Source organism: Tenrec ecaudatus, chromosome 1 (genome assembly GCF_050624435.1).
Source record: "Tenrec ecaudatus isolate mTenEca1 chromosome 1, mTenEca1.hap1, whole genome shotgun sequence".
NCBI lineage: Eukaryota > Metazoa > Chordata > Mammalia > Afrosoricida > Tenrecidae > Tenrec > Tenrec ecaudatus.
Genome location: NC_134530.1, coordinates 30,132,934 through 30,159,787, shown reverse-complemented (window position 1 = coordinate 30,159,787; position 26,854 = coordinate 30,132,934). Strand labels below are relative to the sequence as shown.

The 26,854-nt window shown below is 52.4% G+C and overlaps 1 protein-coding gene across 2 annotated transcripts in view; it reads left to right on the top strand.

Annotated features, from left to right (window-relative positions):
- ACOT7 (acyl-CoA thioesterase 7) overlaps positions 1-26,854 on the top strand; it is a 121,298-nt gene that overhangs the window by 67,232 nt on the left and 27,212 nt on the right. For both annotated transcript variants that reach the window (XM_075550499.1, XM_075550498.1), the window contains exon 7: positions 24,774-24,890. In XM_075550499.1, coding sequence (XP_075406614.1) covers positions 24,774-24,890 — 117 coding nt within the window. The remainder of the gene's footprint in view (positions 1-24,773; positions 24,891-26,854) is intronic.

Here is a 26,854-nt window from a genome sequence, read left to right as displayed (position 1 = left end):
TTCTACTTGAGCCCTTGGTATTAGCTCCTCGTTTTCCCCCTTCCCTCCATCATGAGCGATTGATAATTATTATTATTTTTCATGTCTTACACTGTCCTATCCTATGTCTCCTTTCACCCACTTTTCTGTTGTCCGTCCCCCAGGGAGGTGGTTATATGTAGATCATTGTGATCACTTCTTCCTATTTCCCTTCCTATTTCCTTCTTACCCTCCTGGTATCGCTACTCTCAATATTGGTCCTGGGCGGTTTATCTGTCCTGGATTCCCTGTGTTTCCAGTTCTTATCTGTACCTGTGTACATGCTCCAGTCTAGCCAGATTTGTAAGATAGAATTGGGGTCATGTTAGTACAGGGGGAAAAACATTAAAAAATTAGGGGAAAGTTGTATGTCTCATCGTTGCTACACTGCACCCTGACTGACTCGTCTCCTCCCAGAGACCCTTCTGTAAGGGGATGTCCAGTTGCCCACAGATGGGCTTTGGGTCTCCACTCCACACTCCCCCGCATTCACAATGATTTGATTTTTTTTGTTTTTGATGCCTGATACCTGATCCTGTTGACACTTCGTGGCCACACAGGCTGGTGTGCTTCTTCCATGTGGGCTTTGTTGCTTCTGAGCTAGATGACCACTTGTTTATCTTCAAACCTTTAAGACCCCAGATGCTGTATCTTTTGAGAGTCAGGCACCATCAGCTTTCTTCACCACCTTTGCTTATGCAACCGCTGTGTCTTCAGTGATTGTGTCGGGAAGGTGAGCATCATGGAATGCCAGTTTAATAGAACAAAGTGTTCTTGCATTGAGGGAGTACTTGAGTGGAGACCCAATGTACATCTGCGACCTTAATACTAAACCTATAAATATATGCACATAGATCTGTTCCCCCATCATATATTTAAATATATTTACATATGTACATGCCTGTATTTAGACCTGTATAAATGCCTTTGCCTCCTAGTGCTTTCCTCTATTTCCTTTTACTTCCTCTTGTCCCAGTATCATGTTTGGCCTTCATTCGGGTTTCAGTAATTCCTCTCGGTTACATTGCCCTTGATCAAGCCCTACCAGGCCTCTTAAACCCTCCTTGCCATCAATTTTGGATCACTTGTTGTTCCCTTGTCCCTGGGTTTGTTAACACCCACTTTCCCCCACCTTCCCCTTTCCCATCTTTCCCCCACCCCCAACCATAGGTCCTGTTGTTTTCTCCTCCAGATTGTTCATCCCACCTAGCTTATCTAGATAGATAGACCTACCTAGATGATAATATGCACAAAAAACAAGACAGAGCAAAACAAAGCAAGAAAGAAAAGAACAAGGACAAAAAACAAGGACAAAATAAAGAAGAGCCTGTAAATAGTTCAAGGTCTGTTTGTTGACCTTAAGGAGTGTTTTCCAGCTGAGTCTGTTGGGGTGCCAAGCCCTGGCCCCAAAGTCTATTTTTGGTATTCCCTGGGGACTTCGTTGCTCTGCTCCCCGTGCTGTTCTGTGGCACGCCCTTTGAGTGTCGCCTCGGTGTGGTGGGGTCAGATCAGGCACAATTCCACACTGTGTTTCCAGTGTTGTCCCCCGTATGGGTCAGTGAATGATGTCATGTCACATAGTGGGGCTGGCCATATGGTCCTCTCTGTGCATTGGCTGCTCTGAGCAGGAATATCATCCTCAAGGCTTGGTGGGCCAGGATGTGCTCCACTCTCTCTTCCACTTCATCTGCTCCTGTGTGCTCTGATCAGACACGTCCCTCTCCCTGAGCTGTAGCTTCAGTGCTGTCCTCTGAAGTGGGTTCTTCTGGGTGGGGGAGGGGGCACTGTCCACATAGTTTTGATTGGGGCCGGTCCCTCAGGCCTCTCTACTGGTTCCCTGCTTCCTGCCTATGGTATGTTACAGTCACATCTTAGAGCACTGGGTTGAAATCTGGTCCCTCTTTTCCTGCGGAGATATAAACTATACCCTCCGCTTGGGTGGGTTAGTGCCCTGTGCCCCTGCTGTCCATGTCTCTTTTTGAGGGAACATTTTCTTCAAGTGCTGAAAACAAAACACTGCCATGGGTTGATTGTGCCTCCTGACACCCTTTCCTTCCCGACCAGCAGCTCCCGGGTTTGAACCACCAGCTGTGCAGTTACCAACCCAACACCCGCTCTCCCCCCCCACCACTACCACCGAAGGAGCTCTGAAAGGAGAGCGGAGTGCCTATCTAGTGTTGAAAGGCCTGGGAGAGAGACGGGGCGGGGGGGAGGTGTTTGCTTGGAAGTCCCCTTGGGCATCGCTCGGTGTTCTTGTCGTCTGTTTTGAGTCTGAAGTGCTGCGGGATGTGTTTCCTCCTGCATGCGAGGAGGTACTCGCTGAGGCTGCACTATACTCAACACTGACTTCAGGGGCTGCCTTATGCCCACAATTGTTACCCAAACTAATTGCCCTTTATTCTGCCTTGAAAGTCACAGAGAGAAGTGAGTAAAACCAACACCAGGTTTCCCATTTCCCTACGGTCGACAGGAACGGAATCTAAAGCCATCATTCCAGAGCTGCCAACAGCCACCTGAGATGCATGTGGATCACACCTTTCTTGAGTCGTTGTATTCTTTAGAAAAATATCCCTGGACCCCAGCCGCCCGTACAACTTTCTGTGACTCTCACATTGGATAGCCTTGGTCTTGAGGATTCCCTCCTACCCCACCACTAGTATCTCTGGGTGAGGGGGTTATGATCAACCCCTCAAAGATGCACTGGACTGCGCGACGCTTCCTGGCTGGAAGTCCCAAGTAGAGCCCGGTGGCTCGGATCCGAGCTGGCTGGGGGATTAGGAAGGTCCAGGGATGACCCCAGGATGCAGAAACCCCTCATTCTAATGATCCAGAACGGAGGACCAGCCAGAGCCAAACGTAAGGGATGGCCCCAGAGCCGGGCCTACAGGTGGACATGGAGAAGCTTAGCTTTCCTCTTCCCTGAGACCCATGAGACTCAGGTGGTCCCCGCTAGGACCCTCTCTCTCTTTTCTTTTGAACATGATTGTATTCATTTGCACAGATGTTGGCCACATCCACAGCAGAACACACACCAGGTTAACAATTTGCACACGTATAATTCAGTTGTGCTTTAACTGTGCAGGATCACGAAGCCTGCACCTTTGTACGTATCAGTTGGCTTGTTGGAGATTTGGCTCTGTCTGGCCATTTGAGTCATCTTAAAGGGCTTGCCCTGTCCTTCCTGTTTGCCACCTGAAGGTATTCTTTATCTGCTCCAGTTTCTTCTCCTCTGGTATGCTCTGTGACAAGAGCAGGTGGTTCTTCTGCTCCTGTTTCCCAAGTGGGCACCCCCACCTGAGAGCAGGACTCACGTGTACTCCCCAAACCCGAGGCTCCCAGGGCCAGTCCTTGGGTAGGAGGCCTTTCTTAGGAATGAGGCCAGAGCCTCTGCCAGGGCCAACCCCGGAGGCTTCCCGTCAGAACCTTCGAAAGGCTTGGCTTTTCCTTTGGCATTGTATTTTTTATTTTGAAGCGCGTTCTTTTCAATCAAGTGTGCTCTGTGGAATGGGCAGATCTCAGCACCGCTTGTCCTCCCCCCTCATGCGGCGTCCCACTCCTCCGAGGGGGTCACTGTCAGGAGTTTGGCCGCTGCTTCTGGGACTGGACGCAAGAGTCCCAGATGGGCTCACCAGTCTCAGACGTGTGAGCCTGTGGATGCCGCTCACTGCTGAGCCAGGTGGAGTACTGTAGTTACTCTTCTTGTGCGCGTTTGTTCCTCCAGAAGGTCCATACTATTGCCTGATTTCCCGTGATTTTGAATACCAGCTAAGCCTCCCCACTCCCTCCAGCAGGTTTATGAAATCTCTTCTTGATTCAGTTTCTTCTGCCAGGTAGCTTAGTGTGCCCCTTTCCCGTGGAGAGATCGCCCTCCACCCTCGTCCAAATGGGACTGCCTGTTCCGGCAGCCTACTCTGAACTGTGGCCCGAAGCTGCCGTGTGTCATAGGCATGATCTTTGCTGACTTTAGTGGCTTCTCACCGGGACAAAGCCAGCTGCTGCCATGCTCACACCCGCTCCTGGTGACCCCGTGTGTCGGGGACCTGTGCCCTGGCATCATCAGTGACTTGTTTGCTTTGGTGCAGATTGCCATGCCTTTCTTCTGAGGTGCCTCCTGGGGGAGGGGGTGCTGAGGCTCCAGCTCTCCAGTGAGTATCTGAGCACAGTCATTGTGTGCATCCCCTAGGTTTCTCTCTTCCTGCAGACCACGAGGACCCCACACCTGTTGCCATCAATTTGATTCTGACCCCAGGCAACCCCGTGTGCTAAAGAGAACACCGCAGGGTCTTTTTGGCTGTAACAGTTTCCCTGGGTGGTGCAGACCGTTGGTGATGGAGCAGCCGCTTGGTGGAGAAACACAAAGCAGTCAGCAGTCTCGGGAACCCTTGGAAGCAGTTCTGCTTTTCCCAGAGGGGCGCTGGGGGCTGGGGTCCACTTTTCCCAGAGGGGGGCTGGGGGCTGGGTTCCCCTTGATGGCAGCAGGTGGCGTGGTGGGTTCTGTGTGGGCTGCTGACTTTGGGTTCCTTGCTTCAAACCCACCAGCCACTCTGCAGGGGAAAATGAGGTTGTCTGCCCCTCCTGTAAAGATTGGCAGTCTCGGAAACCCTGAAGGAGTAGTTATTATAAAGTTATGGCAGTGGCTTTGGAATAACCCAAAGTTGGCCATTGAGCCCCCGCCCACTGTGCCGCCAAAGTAAGGCCCGGTGATAATCTGCCTCCGTAAAAATTATAGCCGAGGAAAACCAGCAGGATGCGTGGGGTCTGGTGAGTTGGAATCGCTGTGGGAGCAGCTCACAAGGTGGGTTCAAACCACGGGCCCTTAGTCGAGTATAAACATGGGTGCCTCGCGGAGGCCTCTGCTTCCCAGGGACGTGCTACAGGGACGCAGGTGAAGGCCCACTGTGTAGCAGAGGCCCAGATCAACAGCGGCTTCCACAAGAGGGACAGTTACTTTCTTACGTAAGAGGCTGATAGGACAGCTTTGTGTTGTTGGAGACCTAGGCTCCTGCCCTGTGGCGTTAGGGCTCCCTTCTGAAACCTGGAGTCCAGAGCAAAAACTGTTCCTCAGTTTCCATGGCATTAGCTTAGCGTTCACACGGCCGTGTGTGTGTGTGTGTGTGTGTGTGTGTGTGTGAGAGAGAGAGAGAGAGAGAGAGAGAGAGAGAGAGAGAGAGAGAGAGAGAGAGAGAGAGTTCATGGTAAAAGCACGTGGTGTGTGGAAGACTGGTGTTTCCAGTAGCAGCTCTAGCTTTCTTTGCACTGTTGACTGAGTTGACCCTCCATGGAGTTCTTTCTGACCACCACCCCGCACTGGCCAAAGCTGTGCCCTCAGGAGGAGTGTTTGGAAGTCGATTACCACTGCCCTGCCCAGTCCAGGGAGGGGTCACTTGCCCTCAAGGGACTTGCCTGGGTGAGTCCTTCATGATTTACACATGGCAGACAAGGGCCACATGATCCTACCCCTACCTCCCCGGAGTCTGGAGCCCCGCCTGTGACAGTGGTTAATGACTCTGCTTCAGTCAAGGTTTTGGGGTGCTGTCCTTTGCCGATAGTGGGTTAAGGAGCCCTGCGGGATAGTGGTTACGTGTTGAGTTCAAATCCACCAGCCGCGCTGTAAGAAACACGGGGTCTTCTACTTCTGCAAAGGCTTACAGTCACAGAAACCCGCAGGGGCAGTTCTACCCTGTCCTATAGGGGTGTCGATAGGAGTGGATGCTGACTCATAGGCAGTGCGTTTGAGGGGTTTTTATAGTTAGCCACATGCCTGTGAATCCTTTAGATGCCGTTTTGGCCTTGTGCTCCTGGTCTTCTCTATCCAGATGATCTGGCTTTGTCGTGTTGTAGGCTGAATAAAGAGGTCTCTAGAAAATGTGCTTGAGTTGGGGTCTTCTTTCCCTGAGAGTGTAGCACATGTAGTAGGACAGACGTTGTCTGGTCCTCCAGGGGGACCAGGACTCATCTCATAGCTCCTGGGCTTCTGGTGAGAAACCCAAGCCCCTCCACGTCCTGGCCCCCACCCTGCCTGTCCCACTGACCTCCTCTTCTCTCATCATTCCATGCCTTGCAGGGTCCAAGCCTCAGTCGGAAGCATTGGGACTTTGTCTCCATAATGTGTGTTTCTGAATGACGAGGCCTACACTTCCCGGAGTTCCTTTTCTCTGTGGAGACTCTGCCTGCCCTGTTGTACCTAATGCTGTGTTTTAACACGCCCTCCAGATGGCCGGGCCCCTTGTGCAGAGTCTGATCCATCAGGAGGGCTGGGAGGAGCCAAGCATTGCCTATCGACCAAGGTTCCAAGCAAAAGGAGCTCTGGTGGCATGTTGGTCATGCGTCGAGCACTAATGGCAAGGCCAGCAGCAAGAGAGAGATGAGGCTTTCTGCTCCTGTTAACAGTGCATTCCGTGTTTGGCTCTGTCACGAGCAAAACTGACGGCCCCTGGTCTGGGAACTGTTTCGAGAACCACTGCGCCCAAGGACAGCTCAAACCCTCCTGAACCTCTCTGGCTCTGACCCCCTTGGGAATCCCTGGGAGGGGAACTTGGCTGCTGACCAAGGAAAGGCCGTGACTTCAGATCCACCCAGAGGCATCTCGGGAAAGGACTGGAGACTACACTCAGTAGATCCAGCCATGGAAAGCCCCGTGAGCACAGTTCCCCGCTGACACCCAAGGGAGCCTGGTGAGGCTTGTCTGCCAGGCCAGTAGTCTTGGCTTAGGATCTCACCTGTTACGAGATTAAGGACTGTGAGGCCCCTCCACGGTCAGGTTCTGAGGTCCCCCTCTCCACCTGTGTAAAGCAGCATCGGAGAGTCATAGCTGACCTCCTCCAGCTTCCCTGTTGCCCTGAGGCGGGGTCAGACATGCCTCCACCTTCCGTCTCACGTTACCTGTCGGACACCAGCCCATTCCTTTTTCCTACTCTACTTCTATGCTAAGTTCAAAAAGTTCCAGTGGCCACCCAGGACTCAGACAATGCTCATAGACAAGGGGTTTTACTAGGAGAGTTCAAAGGCTTAGCAGCAGTGCCTGTCCTCAGCTGGACACCACGTCTCTCTCCAGGGCCCAGCCCCACCCTTGCAGCCAGTCTCGTGGCTTCTTCCTTTGCTCAGGCAGCGCTCTTGATACTCTGCCTCGTGGCCCAATGGTCCCAGTGCTGCTTCTTGCTCTGTTGCGGCCTTTAGTTGTGGCCTGGCTCCTTGGGTCTGTCCCTTGGTCTTCATGCCAGAGCCGCTGGGGCCTCTGGTTCAGCCTCCACTTCAGGCAGAGATCTCAGATGCGCTCCGCCCCCCGTGGTCCTGAGAGTTCCCTCTCTTCCTGCCCAGACAGCTCATCCGTGGAGCCAGGCAAGTGGCAGCTAAAACTGGCCAGTGCCCCCGATGAGTGTGACACAGGCCCGATTTGCATAGTCGCATCCAGTGGGAGTTGCAGAAACACGGCTAGAGGAGCCGCATTTTACCCACCCCCTCAGGCTCCTCCCTCAGCTGCTGTCTCGATGGTGAAGGAAGAAACGCTCCTCTTTCCCAGGGGGTCAGCCCCTTCAGATGGGCTCTGGACCCTGCTCTTGCCCACTTCCTGGTTCTTGAGCCATTAGTGACTCATCACGTGTACATCACGTGTACAGAGTTAACAACATTTCTCTGCACAGCCTGCTGCATGAGTCTCCGGGTCATACAAATGCTGGAGATGTTTATCGTTGGAAGTCTGAGTCTTTCCCGAAGCACCTTGGGAGAAAGGTTTGGCAATCTACTTCTCAAAACACCCGCCCATGAAACCCTGGGGCTGCCGATCTGCTCCGACATGCACCGGCTCACCCTGAGTGGAGCTGACTCAAGAGCACCTGGTTCTTAACACCTGACCCAAGTTAAGGTGTGTGTGTGTGTGTGTGTTTTCAAACTTTGCTGAGAGGCTATGGATTCCCCTGGCCTATATACTAGGGCTGTGTGTCCAGGCCGATCCCAAACCACTTGACTTTAAGAGTGGTGGAGAGGCCCAGACATAAGCAGAAAACCAAACTCTTTGCCATTGGGTCAGTCCACCTTGAGTTGGCCCCGTCGCAGAAAGTAGAACTGCCCTCCAGGGCTTCTCGGGCTGTGACTCTCTGTGAACGCAGATCGCCACATCTTCCTCCAAAGATTGACAGGTAGGTTTGACTGGCTGACTGTTCGCGGTTAAGGCCTTAACCACTGTGCCACCAGGCTCCCTGGACCAGGCATTGGTAGTGTTCAAATCTCACTGACAGACTGTCCTGGTCAAGAAGTACAGCTCTTTAAGTATTTTGCCTTGGGAAAGATGAAACTTCTGGAGACCACTGAGCCAAGTAGGATGTCCACAGAGGAGATTGCTCCCCTTCTCAAAACATTTCCCATTCTAACATCTTTCTTGTTTCTCTTCAAGGCATCCTTAAATAAGCAGCCTATAGTTAGCACTGACCAAAAAAAGGAGACTCTCAGTTTGATAGCCACCCGTGTTATCCTCTCTCAAAGACACTGTGGAAGATGCTGAAAATTGGGAGAGGAAGGTGTTTGTGGAACCTGCCTTCCAAGGATGCCTTTCTGGGGCAGGACAGCTGTGCTCTAGATGGACAACCCTGTGACCACCTTTGTCAAGGCTCCGGGTGTGGCTGGCCCCAGCATAAGCACACCTCTGGAGGCAGGGTTTGGGTGGATTCTCTCACTCAAGTCTCTTATCAGTCTAGAAAAGGCCCTAGGAGTGCTCTCAGTGGAGCCTGACCCATAGAGGCACTGAATTGGCCAGCAGGAAAGTCCAGGCCCTCATTCCTGGCCACATCCCACATTATACTGATTGGCTTCTCTGGGTGTGGTACCAGGTCTGTAGAGCCCGAGAGGAGTGGACGCGACTGCTGTATTGTAAAGGAGAGCCTTAGCGCCATGATCAGAGTGGTCCTGAGTAAAACTACCTCTGTACAGAGATGGAGGTTAAGGCAGGGTAGCAGCCTCTAGGAAAGTGGGCTTGCTCAGTTGCTCTGGTACCTGGCAGTGCTGGGCTGGGAGCTGTGTTAACTCTTTGTGGGCTAAAACAGTTCCCTAAACTTGTCCAGCGCTTAAAATCCCATCTCAGGTGCTTGTTAAAAAGACAGACTCCTGAACCCTTTCCTGCAAGTTTGAGGGGGTCCTGAGGATCTCTATTTTCAGTAATGAGACCCCTGAGGTGACTCAGGTGCCTCTGAGACCCAAGGCTCAAGTGTACTTTTGTCCCTTAAGCCTTTTTTCCCTCAACCTCTCGAGAACACTGCACACCACTGACCAGGCCACCTTTGAAATCCCCTCTTCCCTGTGTTTGACTCCGTTCTCGAGATCCAAGGGTCACATTAAATCCACACTGTGGTGGGCACCTCAGGAACTCCTACCCTGAGCAGCGGGTCTGACCTAGGCATCTGTATTTTGGATGTACTTCCCAACTGATTCTGCCCGACACCAAGGTTGAGGACCTCTGGACAGTCCTCTGAGTAGCAGCTGACCACTCCTCTTTCCCTCCCCCCAGCTCCCCAACCAATATAATTATTTTCCCAGGTAGGCCCTTGGGCTTCTCCCCATCACTGTACACCTTTTCTGCCCATGAACTCACTGAACTCAACCCCTGCATTCCACACCACTACTTCCATGTGGCCACTGACAGCTTTTATACCCAACTCAAATGTCTGTTCCAGGTGCTAGCAGGCAGCCATAGGCACCTTCACAGTTTAAGGCGTAAGCTTTCTCTTTATGCCCCATTTATCTATTTTCCTAATAGCACCTGAAGCTGGTATATGACCAGCACCCTAACTTTCCTATAAGGAAGTTCTGGAGGTAGAGGTAGGAATGTCAGAGAATGCGACAAACGTGCTTAGCGTGGTGCCTGGCATGCATCAAATACCTAAGAAAGGTTAGTTATTTCTATCACGGGTATTTTATTTCTCTCCTGGGTTTTACGGACCCCTGGTGGTGTGGTGGATTATCTGCTGGGCTGCTAATCACAAGGTCAGCAGTTTTAATCCACCAGGCACTCTGTGGGAGAAAGATGAGGCTTCCTATTTCAGAGGCAATGCGTCCCCGCAGGGACGCACCAGGACAGTTCTACCCTGTACCGTAGGGTTGCAGTCGACTCTGAGTCTTACTAAGGAGTCCTGGTGGGGCGGTGGCTAAGCACTCAGCCACTAACCACAAGGCTGATGGTCTCGTGGGACACAGACCAGACCCATGAAGGTTGTGCCCGAGAAAATCTTAAGGGACTGCTTTACTCTATGTGGTCTCCAGGTAATTATTTTACAGTGGAGATCACAAAAGAAGGATTACATCATTCCATAGCTTCCCAATTATGTGGTTGCTTGACTATCAAATCACTGAGAATCATGACCAGTCAAGTGGCACAGGGCCTTAAGTTAACCATCACTGCCAGCATTGCCCTGTCTCCTACCTCGGCATTCTTCTCTGCGAGGGGTGCAGGGTCCTTGTGCAGAAGAGTTGGATGCTAGATTTGCTCACTGTCATTGTAAATGCAAAATGTCAGGTGAGGTGGTTCATAAGTGAGGAGTGGGGGTGTATTCCTGACACACACAGAGAATGTTCTACAGAGTGCCGACATTTTTTTTCTTAAATCCAATGGAGCATTGATAAAAAACCATTATGATCGTGTATTCAGCCACATAGAACATTTTCATTTTAAATTCCCCAAAGTGGGACCATTAAACCTGTAAGCACACCCATAACAAGCACTTACCCACCTAGAAATGAAGAGACACTCATTTCTAAATAGCCGTTATCAAGGTAAGCCCTGGACTTTTGAATGCTGTACAAAATACTGAGCCAGAGGATGCTTTTCACCCAAACCAGAAGGCTGTGCCTAAACCTTCTCAGAGAGCTAGGGTGTAACTTGAAGCTGGTGTTCCTTTAAAGGGCGACTGTGAAGGCGTCCATGTGGAACTGGGGAAAGAATAGGCAGGTCCGCCACAGAGGGCCGGGGAAGAGGGCCTGGTGTGCCGGGTGTCTGCTCTTCCCATGTGCGCCCCCTGCTGCCCCTTCCCCTCGCATCCAGGCCCCACCACTTCCAGATTCTCTCCCTCCTCCCAGCCATCGGAGCCCTTTCCACCCTCCCTAGTTGCTGAGTGTGAGGTGCCCACCTCGCGTTCTTTTGCCCCTGCTGTTTGTCCTCACTAGCCTTCTGCAGCACCCGCCTCCCACCTCTGAGGTCTCCCCACTCCATCTACCTCAGACTGCAGGTCAACCTTTGCAAAGCTCTGCCCTTGGCACCTGCTGCTCTCGCGCCAAGGCCTCCCTGCCGCCCCGGGAGGCAGCCTGTCCCACCGGCTCCCAGACTGCCCTGTGTTAGCCTGGGTTGCCTAGAGAAACAAGCCCAGTGACACTCACACCTGTCTGAAAAGGCACTTCCTATCAGGATGGCATCCCAGGCCAGTCCAACTGCAGCCCATTGGTTTAATGCTAGCGGGGCCCTCTTCACACGCACGGAGCTGCAGGCCCGTGACGCAGAAAGATGGGGTGGGAAGCAGGGAGTTCCCAGGCCTGCCTGTGGATGAAGGGTCGTGGATCCAAGGTTGGTGGAAATAGAGCACTACGCGGCCTGACAGCTCTCTAGGGTGGAAGCCCACATGGGACGGACCCTGGAGGCAGACACAGAGTCCCAGTGAGGAGGAAGGCACAGGGCAAGAGAGAGAGAAGTTCCCAGTGTCTATGTTATACCAAAGCCATACCCCCAAGGGGACATCATCAGGCTGTGACTCCACCCCTAAACGTCCACACAGGGTCAACTTGACATAAAATTGTAAACTGCCACGCTCCTCAACCACCTCCTGCTTTCCTGCCAACATCCGCCCCCACCGCCCCCCCACACACATATCCTGCCCAGCACCAGCCAGCACACGCTCAGCCCTGGTGCCTTCAGCGCCCTGCTTGCCTCCCCAGGGGAAACAGCCTATCCTCTTTCCTTTTGAGAGTTGACCCCAAACCCACCGCCATTGTTTGAGTCCATTCCTACCCACAGCATCTCCATACAGGGTGTCCGAGACTGTCCATCCTGATGGCAGCAGACAGCCTGCTCCTGCTCCTGCAGAGCAGCTAGTGAGTTTGAACCTTGAAACTTCTGGTTCGTTCTCAGTGCCAGACCTACAGCACCACCAAGCCTCCTAAAGAACCAGCTCCGACCCATGATGTCGACCCCCAAGTGTTAGAGAGTGGAACTGCCCTTTAAGGGGTTCTTGGCTGTAATATTTAAGGCAGGGGCCCTGGGGGCTCCATATTAACCACTAGACTGCTCACTAGAAGGTTGGAACACCCCCCCCAACACACAGTCCCCTACCCCCACAGCCCAGTGACTACTTGGGGAAACACTGGGGTTCTTCTGGAGAGATGACAGCCATGAATAGCCCGTGGGTCTGCTCTCCTCGGTCACATGGGATCTCTGAGTCAGCCTGGGCTCTGGGAAGTGCCCCAACATTGGTGGCCTGGAGGGGAGAACTGAGAATCACTGCTTGAGCACACAGCTCAGCCCTGAGGTGGGAGGCGGACACTTGGCTCCCTCCCTCCATGAGCCCGGCCAACCACGCCCTCACTGCTTCTCTGCTGGGTTGATAATAGACTGCTGTGACCATACAGAACGCAGACTCAGAATTTGGGGGGTTCTTAGGAACCTAACAGTACAATTCCGTCTCAGGATCAACTTGGAAGCAATAGGAACCATCAGGATACAGTTCTTCCATCAGGACAGCCGTTTCCTTTCCTTGGCTGGGCCTGCGGACTAACCATGCTCTCTGCTCTGCTGCTGGGCTCTCCCCACTCCAGGCCTCTTGCCCCGGGCCCCACTTGGACCTGGCCTCTGCTCTGCTCAACTCTTTCATGCACCGCCACCAAGTCCTGAACCTACGTAGGGCTTCCAAGACTGGAAATCTCTCTGGGGCAGAAGGAGCCGAGGTCTCAGCCTGTCAGCACATCAGGGATCACAGCCTCTCCAGCCCATCGGGGTAGACGTGACCCTGCTCTGTGGAGCGCCGGCAGCGAGGGTGAAGCTCTGAAACAGAGTCTTTGAAGGTGTGGCTGGAAGGAGCGAATACAGCCCTCCCTCTCCTGGGACAGACCTGGTGCCTAACACCAGTGTTGCCAGGTCCCCTGTGATCCTGCCAGACCAGCTGTTCCTTGCAGGGAGGGAGCAGTAAGCCTCCCTTGGCTGGGGTGGGGCTTGTGGTCATTTGGCCAGTGGAGGCTAGGTGGGACCAGGTCCCACCCCGCCCGGGCGGGGTCCTCCTCTCAGCAGCCCCACCCAGCTGGATCTCTGTAGGCCTGGGTCCCTGCTGGCCAGTGTGTCCTCCTCCTGATGCTGTGTGACCTAGACCCAGGAGCAGAGCCACATGCCCAGGCAGTCAGTGCAGGAGGAGCCCCTTCTCTGTGGAGGGGTTGGGCCCATGTGTGGGTGTGCCCGTGGCCATTGCCTTGGGTGTCCCTTGAGTCCTGCACTTCTCATGAATTCATGATGGTGGCTACTGCTGTCACTCATGACACGCTGCCTAGCCTGGCACCACCCCAGGGACCGTTGTGACCCACGGGGTGTTCACTGGCTGATCTCCAGAGGAGTTGTCCAGGCCTCTCGTCCTCGTCCATCCTAGTCTGGACGCTCCTGGAACCTATCCAGCCCCTTAGCTTCACCAGCCCTTGCCAACAGGAGGCCGTGGCTGCACATGGAGCACCTTGGTCCTGAACTACTCTTGGTCCCAGCCATGCAGTGGGCCTCTGCTTTGGGAGAAACAGCTGTGCTCGGCCTGGAAGCTAGGCCAAGCGTGGGTGGCTCTCCCAGTCCATGGCAGTTGGCCCTTTGTGCCCACCCTCTGGCCGTGTGACCCTGAACATGGCCGCCTGACTTCCTGCTCCAGGAGCGGCACAGGGACTGGAGCATCTGGAGATGTCAGCTGTCACCTTCTCAGGCTTCCTGGCACCCAGGGTAAGCAGCTCCAGCCTTTACCCCACCCTAGATTTGGGATGCTCCCAGCAGCATCTGGGTCAGGGGTCCTTCTCTCTGGGAGCCCTTCATCTTTACTTCTGAAAGAAAAGGCAGACCCACCACCAGTGAGTCCCAGCTCGTAGCGGCCCTACCTGACAGTGTAGAGCAACCTCATCAGGTTTCCAAGGCCTTCGATCCTGATGGACGCCGACCACACCATCCTTTACTGAGCGCGTTTACCGCTGTGCCACCATCTCTACTACATCGTGCCGGAGTTGCCCAAAGAGAGGCTTTGTTGGTTCCTGCAGTCTGCCACTCATCTGCCAATTTGTCGTTCTTGGTGACTTGCTTGTTACTTCGATGCTGGGAGCTACAGTATTGACATTTCAAATATCAATAAAATCACTCATGGTGGACAGGTTTCGGCAGAGCTTCCAGACTAAGACAGACTTGGATGAAAGGCCTGACAACCCACTCGTGAAAATTAGCCAGGGGCAGCCCTGTGGCTCACAACAGAACCTTGTTCAACCTGCGTGCTTTGGACAGGTCCCGTCATCAGGGAGGCTGTGGCCAGAGGAGGACCTCTTATCTGGTGAACTAGAGGGCCAGTGAAGGCAAGGGGGTCCTTGGGTGGCAAGGACTGCACGAGCTGGTGGTGGTGAGGAGGCCACACAGGACATCAGGCTGCCAGCAGTCAGAATTGGCCCGACTATCAGCACTGAACTGGCTTTAATTAATCCTGCCCTGCCTTCAGCCCCATCTCACAGAGATGCCCTGTGGGTACTTTGTAGAACCTGGATGGAAGTTCTCAGGAGACTCTCGCTCAAACGGGTTTTATAATAGCCCCATGTAATTACCAAAGGGAGGGATATTAAAATAAGATGAAGTTACTACCATTTTCCTAATATAGCAGGCTGGCACCCACACGCCGTCAGTTGGGATTAAATATAGAAATGGGGGCATCTCAAATCGCCACCCACGGTGCAGTCAGCGGCGCCCAGGGCTGTTACTGCTGTGGCGGGTTTGTAGCAATGCATGACCCAGCCAGGCCCTGGGGAAGTAAAATTAAACATCTATTTTCAACATGGTGCCGATACTTTAAAAAAACAAAAACAACCCCCAAAATATCTCCGGTACCCAATGTGTATCTGCACACTCGTGGCCAAGCAGGCTGGCTCGTCCCTGCAGAATTCAAGGACAGCAGATCCTGCAACTTCGTTGTCATTTTTTCGATTGCGACTCTTGGGCAAGAAGAACAGCCCTGGGAAGACTGGAATTTACCTGTTATCTCCCTGGAGTTGGCAGCTAAATGGGGAGAGATTGATGAGAGGCTTTTCTGCGGAAACCTGGAAAGAGGCTTTTTGGAGAAAACTCAGATAAGGTGGTATTTGTAAGGAAAGGGTGAAGCGGTGGAGGGGAGGGCTGGTGACTTCCTCCGTCACCAACAGGGGGCCCAAGCAGCACTTGTCAGACGGGGCCACCTCTAGTTCCCTCCTCAAGTGTCATTTCCTCGGTGGGCACATTGATTGTGCTGTGCTGTGCCTGTGGGCGTTGGTGGGAACGGTTTCCAGACCAGACTTCCCAGCCATTTGCCATCCAGTCAGTCAGAGCCTCTAACTTGGGCGGCCTGTAGTTGAGAGCAGAACTGTCCCCAGAAGGCTCTCAGAAAGACTGCCACCTCTTTCTCCAGGGGGCACCCGGAGCACTGACACCCCCCCTCCCCCCCGTGTCCACCCCAGGGCTTGTTGGGATGAGGCCCTGTAGTCTGCTCGTTTGATCTCATGATTCTCCTTGGCAACACGTAGCAACCTTGGCTCAGACCCCCCACAGCAATCCATCTGCCCTTGTCAGGAACCCAGAGGAGACTGCTTGCAGCCAATTATGATCATCTTTCCGGATTCTTATCCTGAGTGGCACAAACGATTAAGAGCTGGGCAGCTAGCTGAGAGTGGCAGTTCAAATCCACACAGGGACACCTTGGGAGAATGGCCTGGTGATCTGCTTCTCAATCCCCTTCCCTCCAAGTGGCCACAGGACCTCCAAAGGGCCACGGTCATCTTTAGTTGTCCTGCAGGTCCATGGTAGCTCACTGACTTGGGGTCTTGTGGATTGAATAAGCATGCCTTCTCTGGCCTCACCTGTGACTCACTCTTGACCCAAATTGTTGCCCCCACACTGAGTCCTACCCCTTGTGGCTGGAGATGCTTCCCTGCTTTGTTTTGATCTGATAGCCAATAGTCTCATCTCTGAGTACCTGGATGGCAGGTTCAGCATCCCACCAGGTTCCCAAGAACAGTAAGTCATGTCCCCACCCAGAGCAGGCTTCCCCGTCACACGTGATGCAGTGTGCTTCAGAGCGTGTGATTGTTCAGAGTCAAAGGTGGCCTCTAAGAGTGGTACGACCCCTCTGACTTCAAAAGAGGGGAAATCAACACCGAGGCGGATCCCTATGAGGCAGAGGTGTGGTGTGCTTCCATCCTCCAGCCTCTTTACCAATCCTGGTGCCAGCTGCCCTGCCCACGGCACCCTGCTTCTCTGCCGGGTTCATTAATCTTTTGCAGTGGACTTACAGAACACAAAGACAGTACTCACCATTATGGGACTTAGGAGGGAAGTCACAAGTTACGATTCAGGATCCGAAAGATTAAGGATCCAGTTCTTTCCCCTCAGCAGTGCCCACAGGCATGCCTTGCTCTGATTCTCAACCTCTCAGCTCCTTGGCCTCTGCCCTCCTCGAGAGGGTTCAAAAGCTCTTTGGGGTTTTCAGGTGAGTTCCCAGGGGTGCCCCCACTCTGCCATAAGCCTCATCCTGAAAGTGCTTAGCTCTAGCTCTGTGAATCGCCTAGCTTAGCTCTAGCGAGTGTTCTGGAGACACCCCCTTCTCCAGCAAGCCTCCTGGGCAGACAGTTTGCTTGCTCTCTCTGTGGGTCGGGAAACTTGCCGTGCTGTGTCATGCTGGTCCCTGCATCCTCTGCCTCTCATCAGCTTGTCTCTCGCCGTCTCTGTGTTCACAGTCGCCATCCCCTGGACTGAGGAGGTCTCCGTGCAGGGATCCCAGGCATGCATCCAGGATGCACACCCTGCCTGGCTCTTCTCCTGGGGGGTCATGGGATCTCTCTTCCCACCTCTGGGATAGCTCACTGGATGCCTCGCTGGCTGACCAGGCCGCCACGCCCCCCCACTAGGCTTTCCGTCCTCCTTACTGGAATGGTTGCACACGAACAGAGGTGCCAGCCTCCTTGTTTACGTTATTCACAAGCCACAGGCAACTCACATTTGCGCAATCCTGCCCAGTGGATCAGTGGGCACTACAGAAAGGCAGGTGGGAGCATCCCACCCAGTAGCCTCTGTCTGGTGTGTGCGCAGAGCCCTCTTCTCTGGTACCAGGGCCGAGTCCAGCCATCTGATGACCCTTGTGTCCGAGAAGAATGGCCCCCTCAGGCTTTCTGGGCTGAAATCCTTACAGAAGGACACCTGGTCTCTCTGCTGTGGGGTCGCCAGTGGATTCTCACGCCATCCTTCCAGGTAGCAGCCAAGCACTTGCCCACTGGGCCTCCAGTGGTCCTGGTCCTAGCTGAGGAGCCTGCTGTGGTTTTGGTGCCGTGCGGTCCCTCGTAGAACCCCTGTCCCGGCGAGTGTGCAGCCTGGATGAATGGGCGACTGCAGTGTGAAGGAGCTGGTTCCAACTGCTTCCATTCTTAACAAGTTCGCCATATTTTTTTTTGTGAGCAGAGATTAATTGTAGGCACATTCTAAGGTGTGAGCATTCATTTCAATGCAAACTCTTTCTTCTTTGCCCATCTCCTCCCGCTTCTCCCTCCCTGCAACTAAGCCACCCTGAGGTGATGGCAAAACCTGTTGTGTTAGCAGCTCTGGGTCTGTGACCTTCACCCCTCTACCTCAACCCCCATTGTGGCTTTGAACTCCCATGCCTCTGCTTCCATAATCCTGTCTGGGTTAGCAGTTCCACTTGGGGTTTCAGCATGGTGGGACCTGCTTGTGGCAAGTTCGATCCCCAGTCCACCACTTGACCGTGTGAGTCTGAACAGGTTCCTCTGTGCCTGGGACCCCTGGTTTATAATGTAGCTATGCACCGGGCTAACACTCAGTGAAGCTGCCGTTCATCTGGGGTTGGTAAGAGCCGCTGAACCCTTGAGCCATGTTGTAGGTGCTTGGAAGGAGTCGGTGACCGAGACAGGCACATGTGGCCTCTCTCCTTTAGGGTGAGGGACCCCATGTGCCGGCGGGCACCACAGCAAATGCCAGCCGCCACTCTGAGCCCCTGTCTGTGACTTCCCAAGGCTTCGGTGCTTTTCCACACGCAGGTCCACTTTGTTTCACCTCCTGGGGCCACACCTCTGTGTCCCCCTCTTTCTTCCTTTTCTCTGAGCAGATTCTGCTGAGAGAGAATCCTACCTGCCTCTCTTGTTGGTCCTCAGAAGGGCCCTGATGGGGACAGAACTACAGGTGGGAGAGACACAGAACGACAGGTGGTCGTGTCTCTGATACCCAAGAAAGATCACTCTTGGTGCAAATTCCGTCGTAAGCTCCTACTCTATGGCAGTTAGAAATTCCCTCAGCATCCCCACTGCCATTCCTGCTCGGCCCTGGCCAACCTCTTCACCACTCATCTAACAACAAGAACACACTAAGAAAATGGAACCTCATCAAAACGAAAAAGCTTTGTTCATCAAAAACATGAAAGGGCAAGCTACCCACTGGCCGTGTCTTTGGAAACCATCCACCTGACAAGAATGAAATAGTCCAAATGTGTATAAAACCTGGACAACATAACTACAGAAAGAACCCAATCATAAAACGAGCAAAGAACTTGAGTAGAACGTTACAGCACGAAGGACGTTCAGATAGCCGCCAAGCACACGGAAAGGCCCGTGTTAGAAGCCATCAGGAGACACAGACCAATTCACATGGAGATGGCCTCCAAGTCACTCACGTAGCTCAGACCCCACCACAAAGGAAACACAAAAGATGACAACTACTGAGGAGGCTGTTGGGAAATGGGAACCCTTATCCAGGACTGATCGAAATGCAAAATGGTACATCCCCTGTGGGAACCCTCATAAGACCATCACATGGTGAGTTTCCTGCCAGCAGCAGCTTCCAGGAGGAGATGAGTCTTGCTGGGAGGAAGAAGCCTTTATCTCATGCAGGTGCGGGGAACCCAGCCTCCTAAAACGTCCAGGAGAACCGAGCTGTGTTTCAAGTCTTAAAAGTCACAGAAGCATGTGCTGCTGGGCCCGGTTGGCCTTTCTCCTCCTCCAACGTATCCCATCTGCAATGGAGACATCTGCCTGGTTGTCTGTCCCGCCACCGAACTTTGGACGCACCTGGTCTGGGTTCTCGTGTGAAGAGGGATGAGAGATTTTCATCCCAGCCTGGAATAAATCTCATCCAAATTTGAACAACAACAACAACAAAAAGACCACCACATGGTGTAGAAATTCCAGCCCTGGATGCATGCCCCAGAGGACTTGGACGCAGAGACTCAAAGAGCCTCGTCTGCCACTGTTCCCTGGAACACTGCTCACCGTAGCCAGCCATCAGAAGCCACCGAAACGCCCGTCCACCAAGGAGTGGGTAAGCAACGCGCGTTGGGCGCCTGCAGTGGAATACTGTTCGACCAGGAGGAGAAACGGGATCTTTTCCTTTTTCAGTCATCATATTGAGCGTTCTTGTCGCCATCCATCCATCCACCCGCTGTGGCAAGCACATTTGTACATATGTTGCCAAGATCATATTTTTTTAATTTATCGTATTATTGGCGGCTCCTACAGCTCTTATCACAATCCATACATCCATCCATTGTGGCAAGCACATTTTGCCATCATCATTTTCAAAACATTTCCTTTCTACTTGAGCCCTTGGTATCAGCTCCTCATTCCCCCCCTTCCCTCCCTCCTTCATGAACCCTTGATAATTTATCATTTAATTTTCATATCTGAAACTGATCATTGTCTCCCTTCACTCCCTTTTCTGTTGTCTGTCTCCCTGAGAGGGGATTATGTTTGGATCATTGTGATCAGTTCCCCTTTCTCCTCCCACCTTCCCTTGCCCTCCTGGTATTGCTAACTCTCATTATTGCTCCTGGGGCTTATCTGTCCTGGATTTCCTGTGTTTCTAGCTCTTATCTGTACCAGTGTACATGCTCTGGCCTAGCCGGATTTATAAGGTAGAATTGGAGTCATGATAGTGGGGGAGGAAGCATTCAAGAACTAGAGGAAACTTGTGTGTTTCATCAGTGCTGTACTGCACCCTGACTAGCACTTCTCTCCATATGACCCTTCTGTAAGGGATGTCCAATTTTCTACAGGTGGGTTTTGGGTCTCCATTCTGCCCTCTTCTCTAATTCACAATGATACGGTTTTTTTTGTTCTGGGACTTTGATGACTGATACCTGACCCCATCGACACCTCATGATCCCACAGGCTGGTGTGCTTCTTCCATGTGGGCTCTGTTACTTCTCAGCTAGATGGCTGCTTGTTTATCTTCAAGCCTTTAAGATCCCAGACGCTATATCTTTTTTTTGGATGCTATATCTTCTGATAGCAGGCACCATCATCTTTCTTCATCACATTTGCTTATGCACCTGAGAAATGGAATCCTGATATGGTACAGGTGGAACTTGAAGCTGAGTGAAATAAGCCGATCGCCAAAGGACAAAGCAGTGTAGGACTTCACTTGTATAAAGACAAATGTATGGAGACCAGAGTTGATTAGGTATGACCAGGGTGACCAGGGTGGGGAAACAGTGAGGGGAAATCCCTGTGATCAAGGGTAAGGTTACATGGCCAGTCATAATTGTTGTAATAAGTTTTGCACCTATAAAAAGTTTAAGCGACAGAAGTTGTGTGATAGATAGATATCTTAATAAAAATGGGGACAAGAGTCTCTGCTGAGGTGGTTAGACACAGTCAGACACCCCGTGGGATTTGGTGCCTTGGTGTGGAGGTTTGGGGTTATGGTTTCATAGGCATCCAGAGAGTTGGCTTAGTAATAGGTTCAGTGCTTCAGTTCCCTCTCCTAGTTTGCCGTGTGGCACCTGGGGTCTTAAAAGCTGGCACGCAGCCTCTCAGCTGTAACAGTTGGCTCCCAGTCATGTGGAACCATAGAGGAAGGGCAGTCCGACTGAGTTGTAGAGGGTGGGTGAATCCCGGAGACTCTTGCCCCGGGGTAATCTTTCAAAAATATTCCCTGAACCAAAAATATTCCCTGAAGTCTTCTTAAAACTAAACAATAATTTGACTTAACTGGCTTAAAAAAAGTGTGTGCTTTGAGCCTTATGCTGGTTTCCAAGCTAGCTCTGTGAGATCAAAGGACAACAGTATCTGCAGAGATCAGCCAGAACCTGGCAGCTGCGGGCAGCGGGGATGCTGACCAAGGGAAGATCGACTGGGCAGAGGGGCGCGAGACGGTGGTGCAACCTCGGTGCCCTAAATTGCATGTGGAGAGACTGTTGAATTGGCGTTGGCTTTGTTATATATTGTCTCAGCCATAACATTTTAAAGGGGAGTGGGGCAGGTTGGGAGCAATAACTTCTCGTGTACCAATGACCTGAATTGCTGCACAAGACCCCTTTAAATCGTTGAAAAGCAAGGAGACTATTTTGAGGATGAAGGTACAGTGGATTCAAGCCATGGCATTTTCCATCGCCTCATATGGTCACTGAATAAGAAAGACTGAAGAAAAATGTATGCATTTGAACTATGGTGTTGACGAAGAATATTGGAAGTACCATGAATGCCCAAAGAAACAGATGTTTCTTAGAAGAAGTACAGTCAATGCTCCTTAGAGGCAAGGATGGCGGGACTTTGTCTTACATTCTTCCAGCCTGTTTCAGGAGAGACCAGAGCCTGGCGAAGGGCATCATGCTTAGTAAAGTGAGGGGCAGTGAAATAGAGGAAGGCCCTCAACAAGATGGATGGACACAGTGGCTGCAACAATGGGCTCAGACATAAGAACAATTGTGAGGACAGTCGGCACCTAGTAACAACAACGTGGCTCAGATGCTGCGGGACCAGGCAACATTTGCTCTTTTGCATGTGTGATCTCCATGCATAGGAGCCGATGTAAAGAGCTCTGGTAGAGCAGTGGGTTACTAGTTGGGCTGCTCGCCAAAAGGTCAGTGGTTCAAACCCAGAAGTCACTCATCAGGAGAAAGATGAGGCTTTTTGTTCCTGTAAAGACTGACGGCCTTGGAAACCTGCAGAGGTAGAGAGCAGTGAGTTTGGCTTGGGTTTGGAATAACTTGTAGCTTTTGAAAGATGTCCTTTAAAACAAACATCCACAATACCATTATGATATACTCCTAAATAAATGTTCGGCTAACCAGTGATCAAATTCCCAAGTGCTAAATTCTCTTTTCAAGTTGATCAGGAACAAGACTTCTATATTTTGTTTGCTTGATGGCTTACTCAGTAAAGAGCTTCCTTCCAGCTCCCATGTTCCTTTTCATTAGCTCTTTTAAGGATTTTTTATGAAGCGTCTGACCCGTCAAACCAAATGCAAAGCAGACTCACTGCCATCGAGTCAATTCTGCCTCATGGTGACCCTGTAGTGCAGAGTGGAACTGTTAGTGTGTATTTCCAAAGTTGCAAATCTTTGTGGGAGCTTAGAACCTTGTCTTTCTCCTCTGGAGCAGTGGGTCCGTTCAAACTGCTTACCTTCTAGTTAGCAGACTGATGGGTAATTTACTACCCTACCATGGCTCCTGTTGCCCATCAAAGGAGGGCTTTTGTTCTTGTTTGTTACTTATTATTTTACTTTGGCTTACACAGTAACGATATTTTCCATTAATCCCCATCTAAAAATTGGTAGATTATTCCTAAACAGGTGAATTTCAAATTTCCCTTGAACCAAATTTACCCTTTGGGGGCATGGGATGGAGGGGAGGCCAGTTGGTGGGACCCGAGCAGCAGCTGACCTCTAGAAGAGCCTGTGAGTCCCTCCCCAGCTCCCCTCCTTGTCTCACACCCTTGCCTTCACTCTACACCCCCTGCCACGACCAGAATTCCATAGCTGCCACGCGTGGCTTGCAGTCTGTGTGTTTGTTTTTCAGAAATCTTGCTGATTCTAGGGCGAATTTCTAAAACATTCTAAAATGTTTGCTGTTAGGTTAATCAATATGACCTTGCTGTGTTTGTAGGTCAAAATGGCCAGATACCAGTGAGCTCATGAAGTCAAGGGTAATAAAAGATAAGGATCAACATCATTTTAAATGAAAGAAGAAATTCCGTATTGTATACTTGAGGATAAGAATTTGGGTGACTAGCTTACATTACCTTCAGTAATGGTGAGCTGAGCAACATGTGGGGCATCTGCAGCCCTAAACTTCCAGGACACCTTGGCCTTGTACTGTTTTCAGCGAGCATGCTGTTCCTTCTTTGTCTGACGGGGCATCTTTACTGTGAATGACGCATGTAACATACAATCCACCCCTTCAAAGCGAGCAAGTCCGTGGCTTTTAGCATATTGAGAGTTGTGCAGCCATCACCACAGTCATTGTGGAACATTTTTCTTCACCCCCCAAAAAATCTACCCATTAGCAGCTCCCCTATTCCTCCAACCCCTCCAAACCAAAAACAAACCCATTGCCACTGATTCGATTCTCTCAGTGACGCTGTAGGACTGAGTAGAACTGCCCCAAGGTCTCCAAGACTGTACATCTTTACACGAACAGACAGTCGCCTCTTCTCCCCTAGCGAGCTTGAACCACCGACCTTGCAGTTCGTAGCCAAGCACTTACCCAGCACCCCACAGGTCCTCTCCAGCCTTGCGGTGAGGAGCAGAGGCCCTGCGTAGACAGAATGAAACCCGCGCCGCCCTGCTCTGTGCTCAGAGCCTTGCTGTAGTGGAGCCCATCCTGTCGGGGACCCTGGGCAGCTCCTGCTCTACTTTGAGTCTATGGATTTGCCTTTTCTTGGCATTTATTTATTTTATTATTATTATTAATAATTTTTGGGGAGGCTCATATAGCTCTTTTCAAAATATACACATCCATCCATTGTGTCAAGCATGTTTGTATGTTTGTTTCCATTATCATTTTCAAAGCATTTTCTTTCTACTGGAGGCCTTGGTATCAGTTCCTCATCTTTTTTCTCCTCCCTCCCTCACAAGCCCTTGATAATTTATAAATTATTATTGCTTTTCATGTCTCACACTGACCGACATCTCCCATCACCCACTTTCCCATTGTCCGTCCCCGAGGGAGGGGGTTCTGTGGACTCGTACGGCATCATATTGTCCCCTGTGTCTGGCTCTGTCAGTCAGCATGCTGTTTTCCAGGTTCATCCACGGGACACATCCCAGGATGTCATTCGTTTAATGGGTGGTGGGGTTGTCTCTGCTTTGGGGCTGCGGCGCTCCTTGGTACAAGCTTCTGCATGGATACCTGGCTGCTTTTGTTCTGCGTGGGTACATGAGTGTGTTCTGTTTCTCTTGGGGGGGCCTGGAAGTGGAACTGCTGCTGGCTCACATGGTAAGTGGATCCAGCCCTTTGAGCTGCCAGACGGGTGCCCACCGTGGCTGCACATCGACATCTCCACCCACAGCATGTGAGGGCTCCCCTTTCTCTGCGTTGCACCAGTCTTGCCTCTCTTCTCTCTGGGTTGGCCACCAGTCATAGAGGATTAGGACCCACTGACCCAGTGTGACCTCACAGACAGCTTCCTAACAAGGTCCTAACAAGGTCACGTGCATACGTCCCAGGGTCAGGATGACAGCCTGTTTCACTGGGGGACACAGATGAATCTGCAACACCTCTCTGCGTGTCTGATCGGCTACGTGTCCATCTTCTGTGCAGGTGTCACCATGAAGCTCATGGACGAGGTGGCTGGGATCGTGGCTGCCCGCCACTGCAAGACCAACATCGTCACGGCCTCCGTGGACGCCATTAATTTCCACGACAAGATCAGGAAAGGTAACCGAGCACTCTGACCCCCGGTGGTGGGGAGTGGCCCTTTGTGGCACCTGTCTTTATTTCCCACCCGGTGTCCCCTACACCCTGCTGTCCGCCCGCTTGCCTAGGAGACGGGCATCGGGGGTTGTGCTTTGTCCTCACCAATCCATCTTGGGGGGGCTCATGGTGCTTGATTTCTCGGTCCAGCAGCATCTGTAATAACTCAGACACGATGGAGGCCTGTGTCCTATGAAACCGCACCCCCCAGCACCCCCGGTCGATTCTGACGCACGGTGACCCTCGGTAGGGTTTTCAGGGCTTTACATCTTTATGAGCACACGCACCCTCCCACATCTTCCTCCTGCACTCGGCTGGTGGATTTGAACTGTTGACCTTTTGATGAGTAGCCCAATGGGGCTCCTGTGTCCTCTGAAACACCAGCATCAGTTCATCTCCTACAATGTCCCTGAAGGCCCTGTGCACCCGGGGCTGTGTCTCGCCGGGCTTGGCACGGACACACTGCGGGGGCATGGAGGAATCAGTCTCTGTCATTTAAGCAAGGGTAGGACTCACCACGCTCTCCCTCAGCCAGCCCTGCCTGCCTCCACCGGGCAGCGATCGCAGTGGAATCCTTGAGAAAGGGGCACATTCGTGCCGGGGAAGCAGGCACATCTCTTGGTGGAGCCGAGCCTCTGAAGGTCCTGACCTGTAGGGACTCCGTGTTGCCTTCCATGGCTTGTTGAAGCCTGGCATCGATTCCAAGAAGCCGGCTCGCTGTTAGGTTGACAAGCCCCTGGTGGTGGGACGTGATGAGAGGAGTGGGGGCGTGGCCCTCCTGGCCATGCTGTTCCTGACCCCCAATGTGCTCGGGTCAGCACAGGGCCGAACTCCACAGGGCTGGTGTTGAGCTGGAGTGCCAGGCCTTTCTGTGAGGGGCCTCTGGGGAGCCTCCACCCTCCAATTTTTCTGTTCACCGCCAGCTGTTTCACCGTTTGTTCTTTCAGGGACTCCCTCTAAGGTGGGGGTGGGAGTGCGGTGCCTCCCAGTCAGTTCCGACCATAGCAACCCCATGCACAGCAGAAGGAAACACTGCCTGGACCTGCCCAGCCTCACAGGGTCCCTGTGCATGAGAGCCCCCATGCCCATCCACGTCAGAGGCCTTCCCTTGTTCTGCTGCCCCTTCCCTTTGCTAAGCATGATGTCCAAAAGGTTACTCTCACTGAAATGCTGGTTCCTGGCAAAACATTGCACTTGGGACCTGTAGGCCCCTCTAGGCACGCAGGGGCTGGGGCGGGGGCAGGGGCAGGGGCGGGGGTGGGGGTGGGGGAGACCTGCAGGGCCTCCTGGCTGCTACCTTTCGAAGAGCTAGGATCATGCTGAGCTTCTGGCCAGCCGTGCATCCTGAGCGCTGGCCTGTGTAGGGCCCCTGGGAAAACATGGGCTACTCCCGAGAGCCAGCAAGGGAGGGAGCGCGTTTCTGTTCTCTCAGGTGACATGGGGCTGTTTTGCATTTAGAGCAGCGGTTCTCAACCTGTGGGTTGCCACCCCTTTGGTGGTCGAACGACCTTTTCACAGGGGTTGCCCAATTCATAAGAGTAGCAAAATGATAATGAAGTAGCAATGAAACTAATTTTGTGGTTGGGGGGTCACTACCACATGAGGAACTACGTGGAAGGGTCGCGGCATCAGGAAGGTTGAGAACCACTGATTTAGAGGGATGTGTGCCAAATTAAGCAGGTGGAGTCTGGCTTCTCTGTGAAGTGTGTCCTCTGGGGCCTTGGGCCCAGTCACGCCTTACTCATTGTTTCCCGGCAGAATGTCACTGTGTGAACATCACTGTGTGAAGCAAGGCCATCCCCTTCTCTCCACACTGCTCTACCTGGGAGAGTCTCTTCTCAGGGTTTGGCCGAGTGCCGATGGAACCAAGTTGTCAGAGTTTGTCTTCCATGGGGGTGCCACTCTGCTGAGAGCGCCCCAGGCCCCCG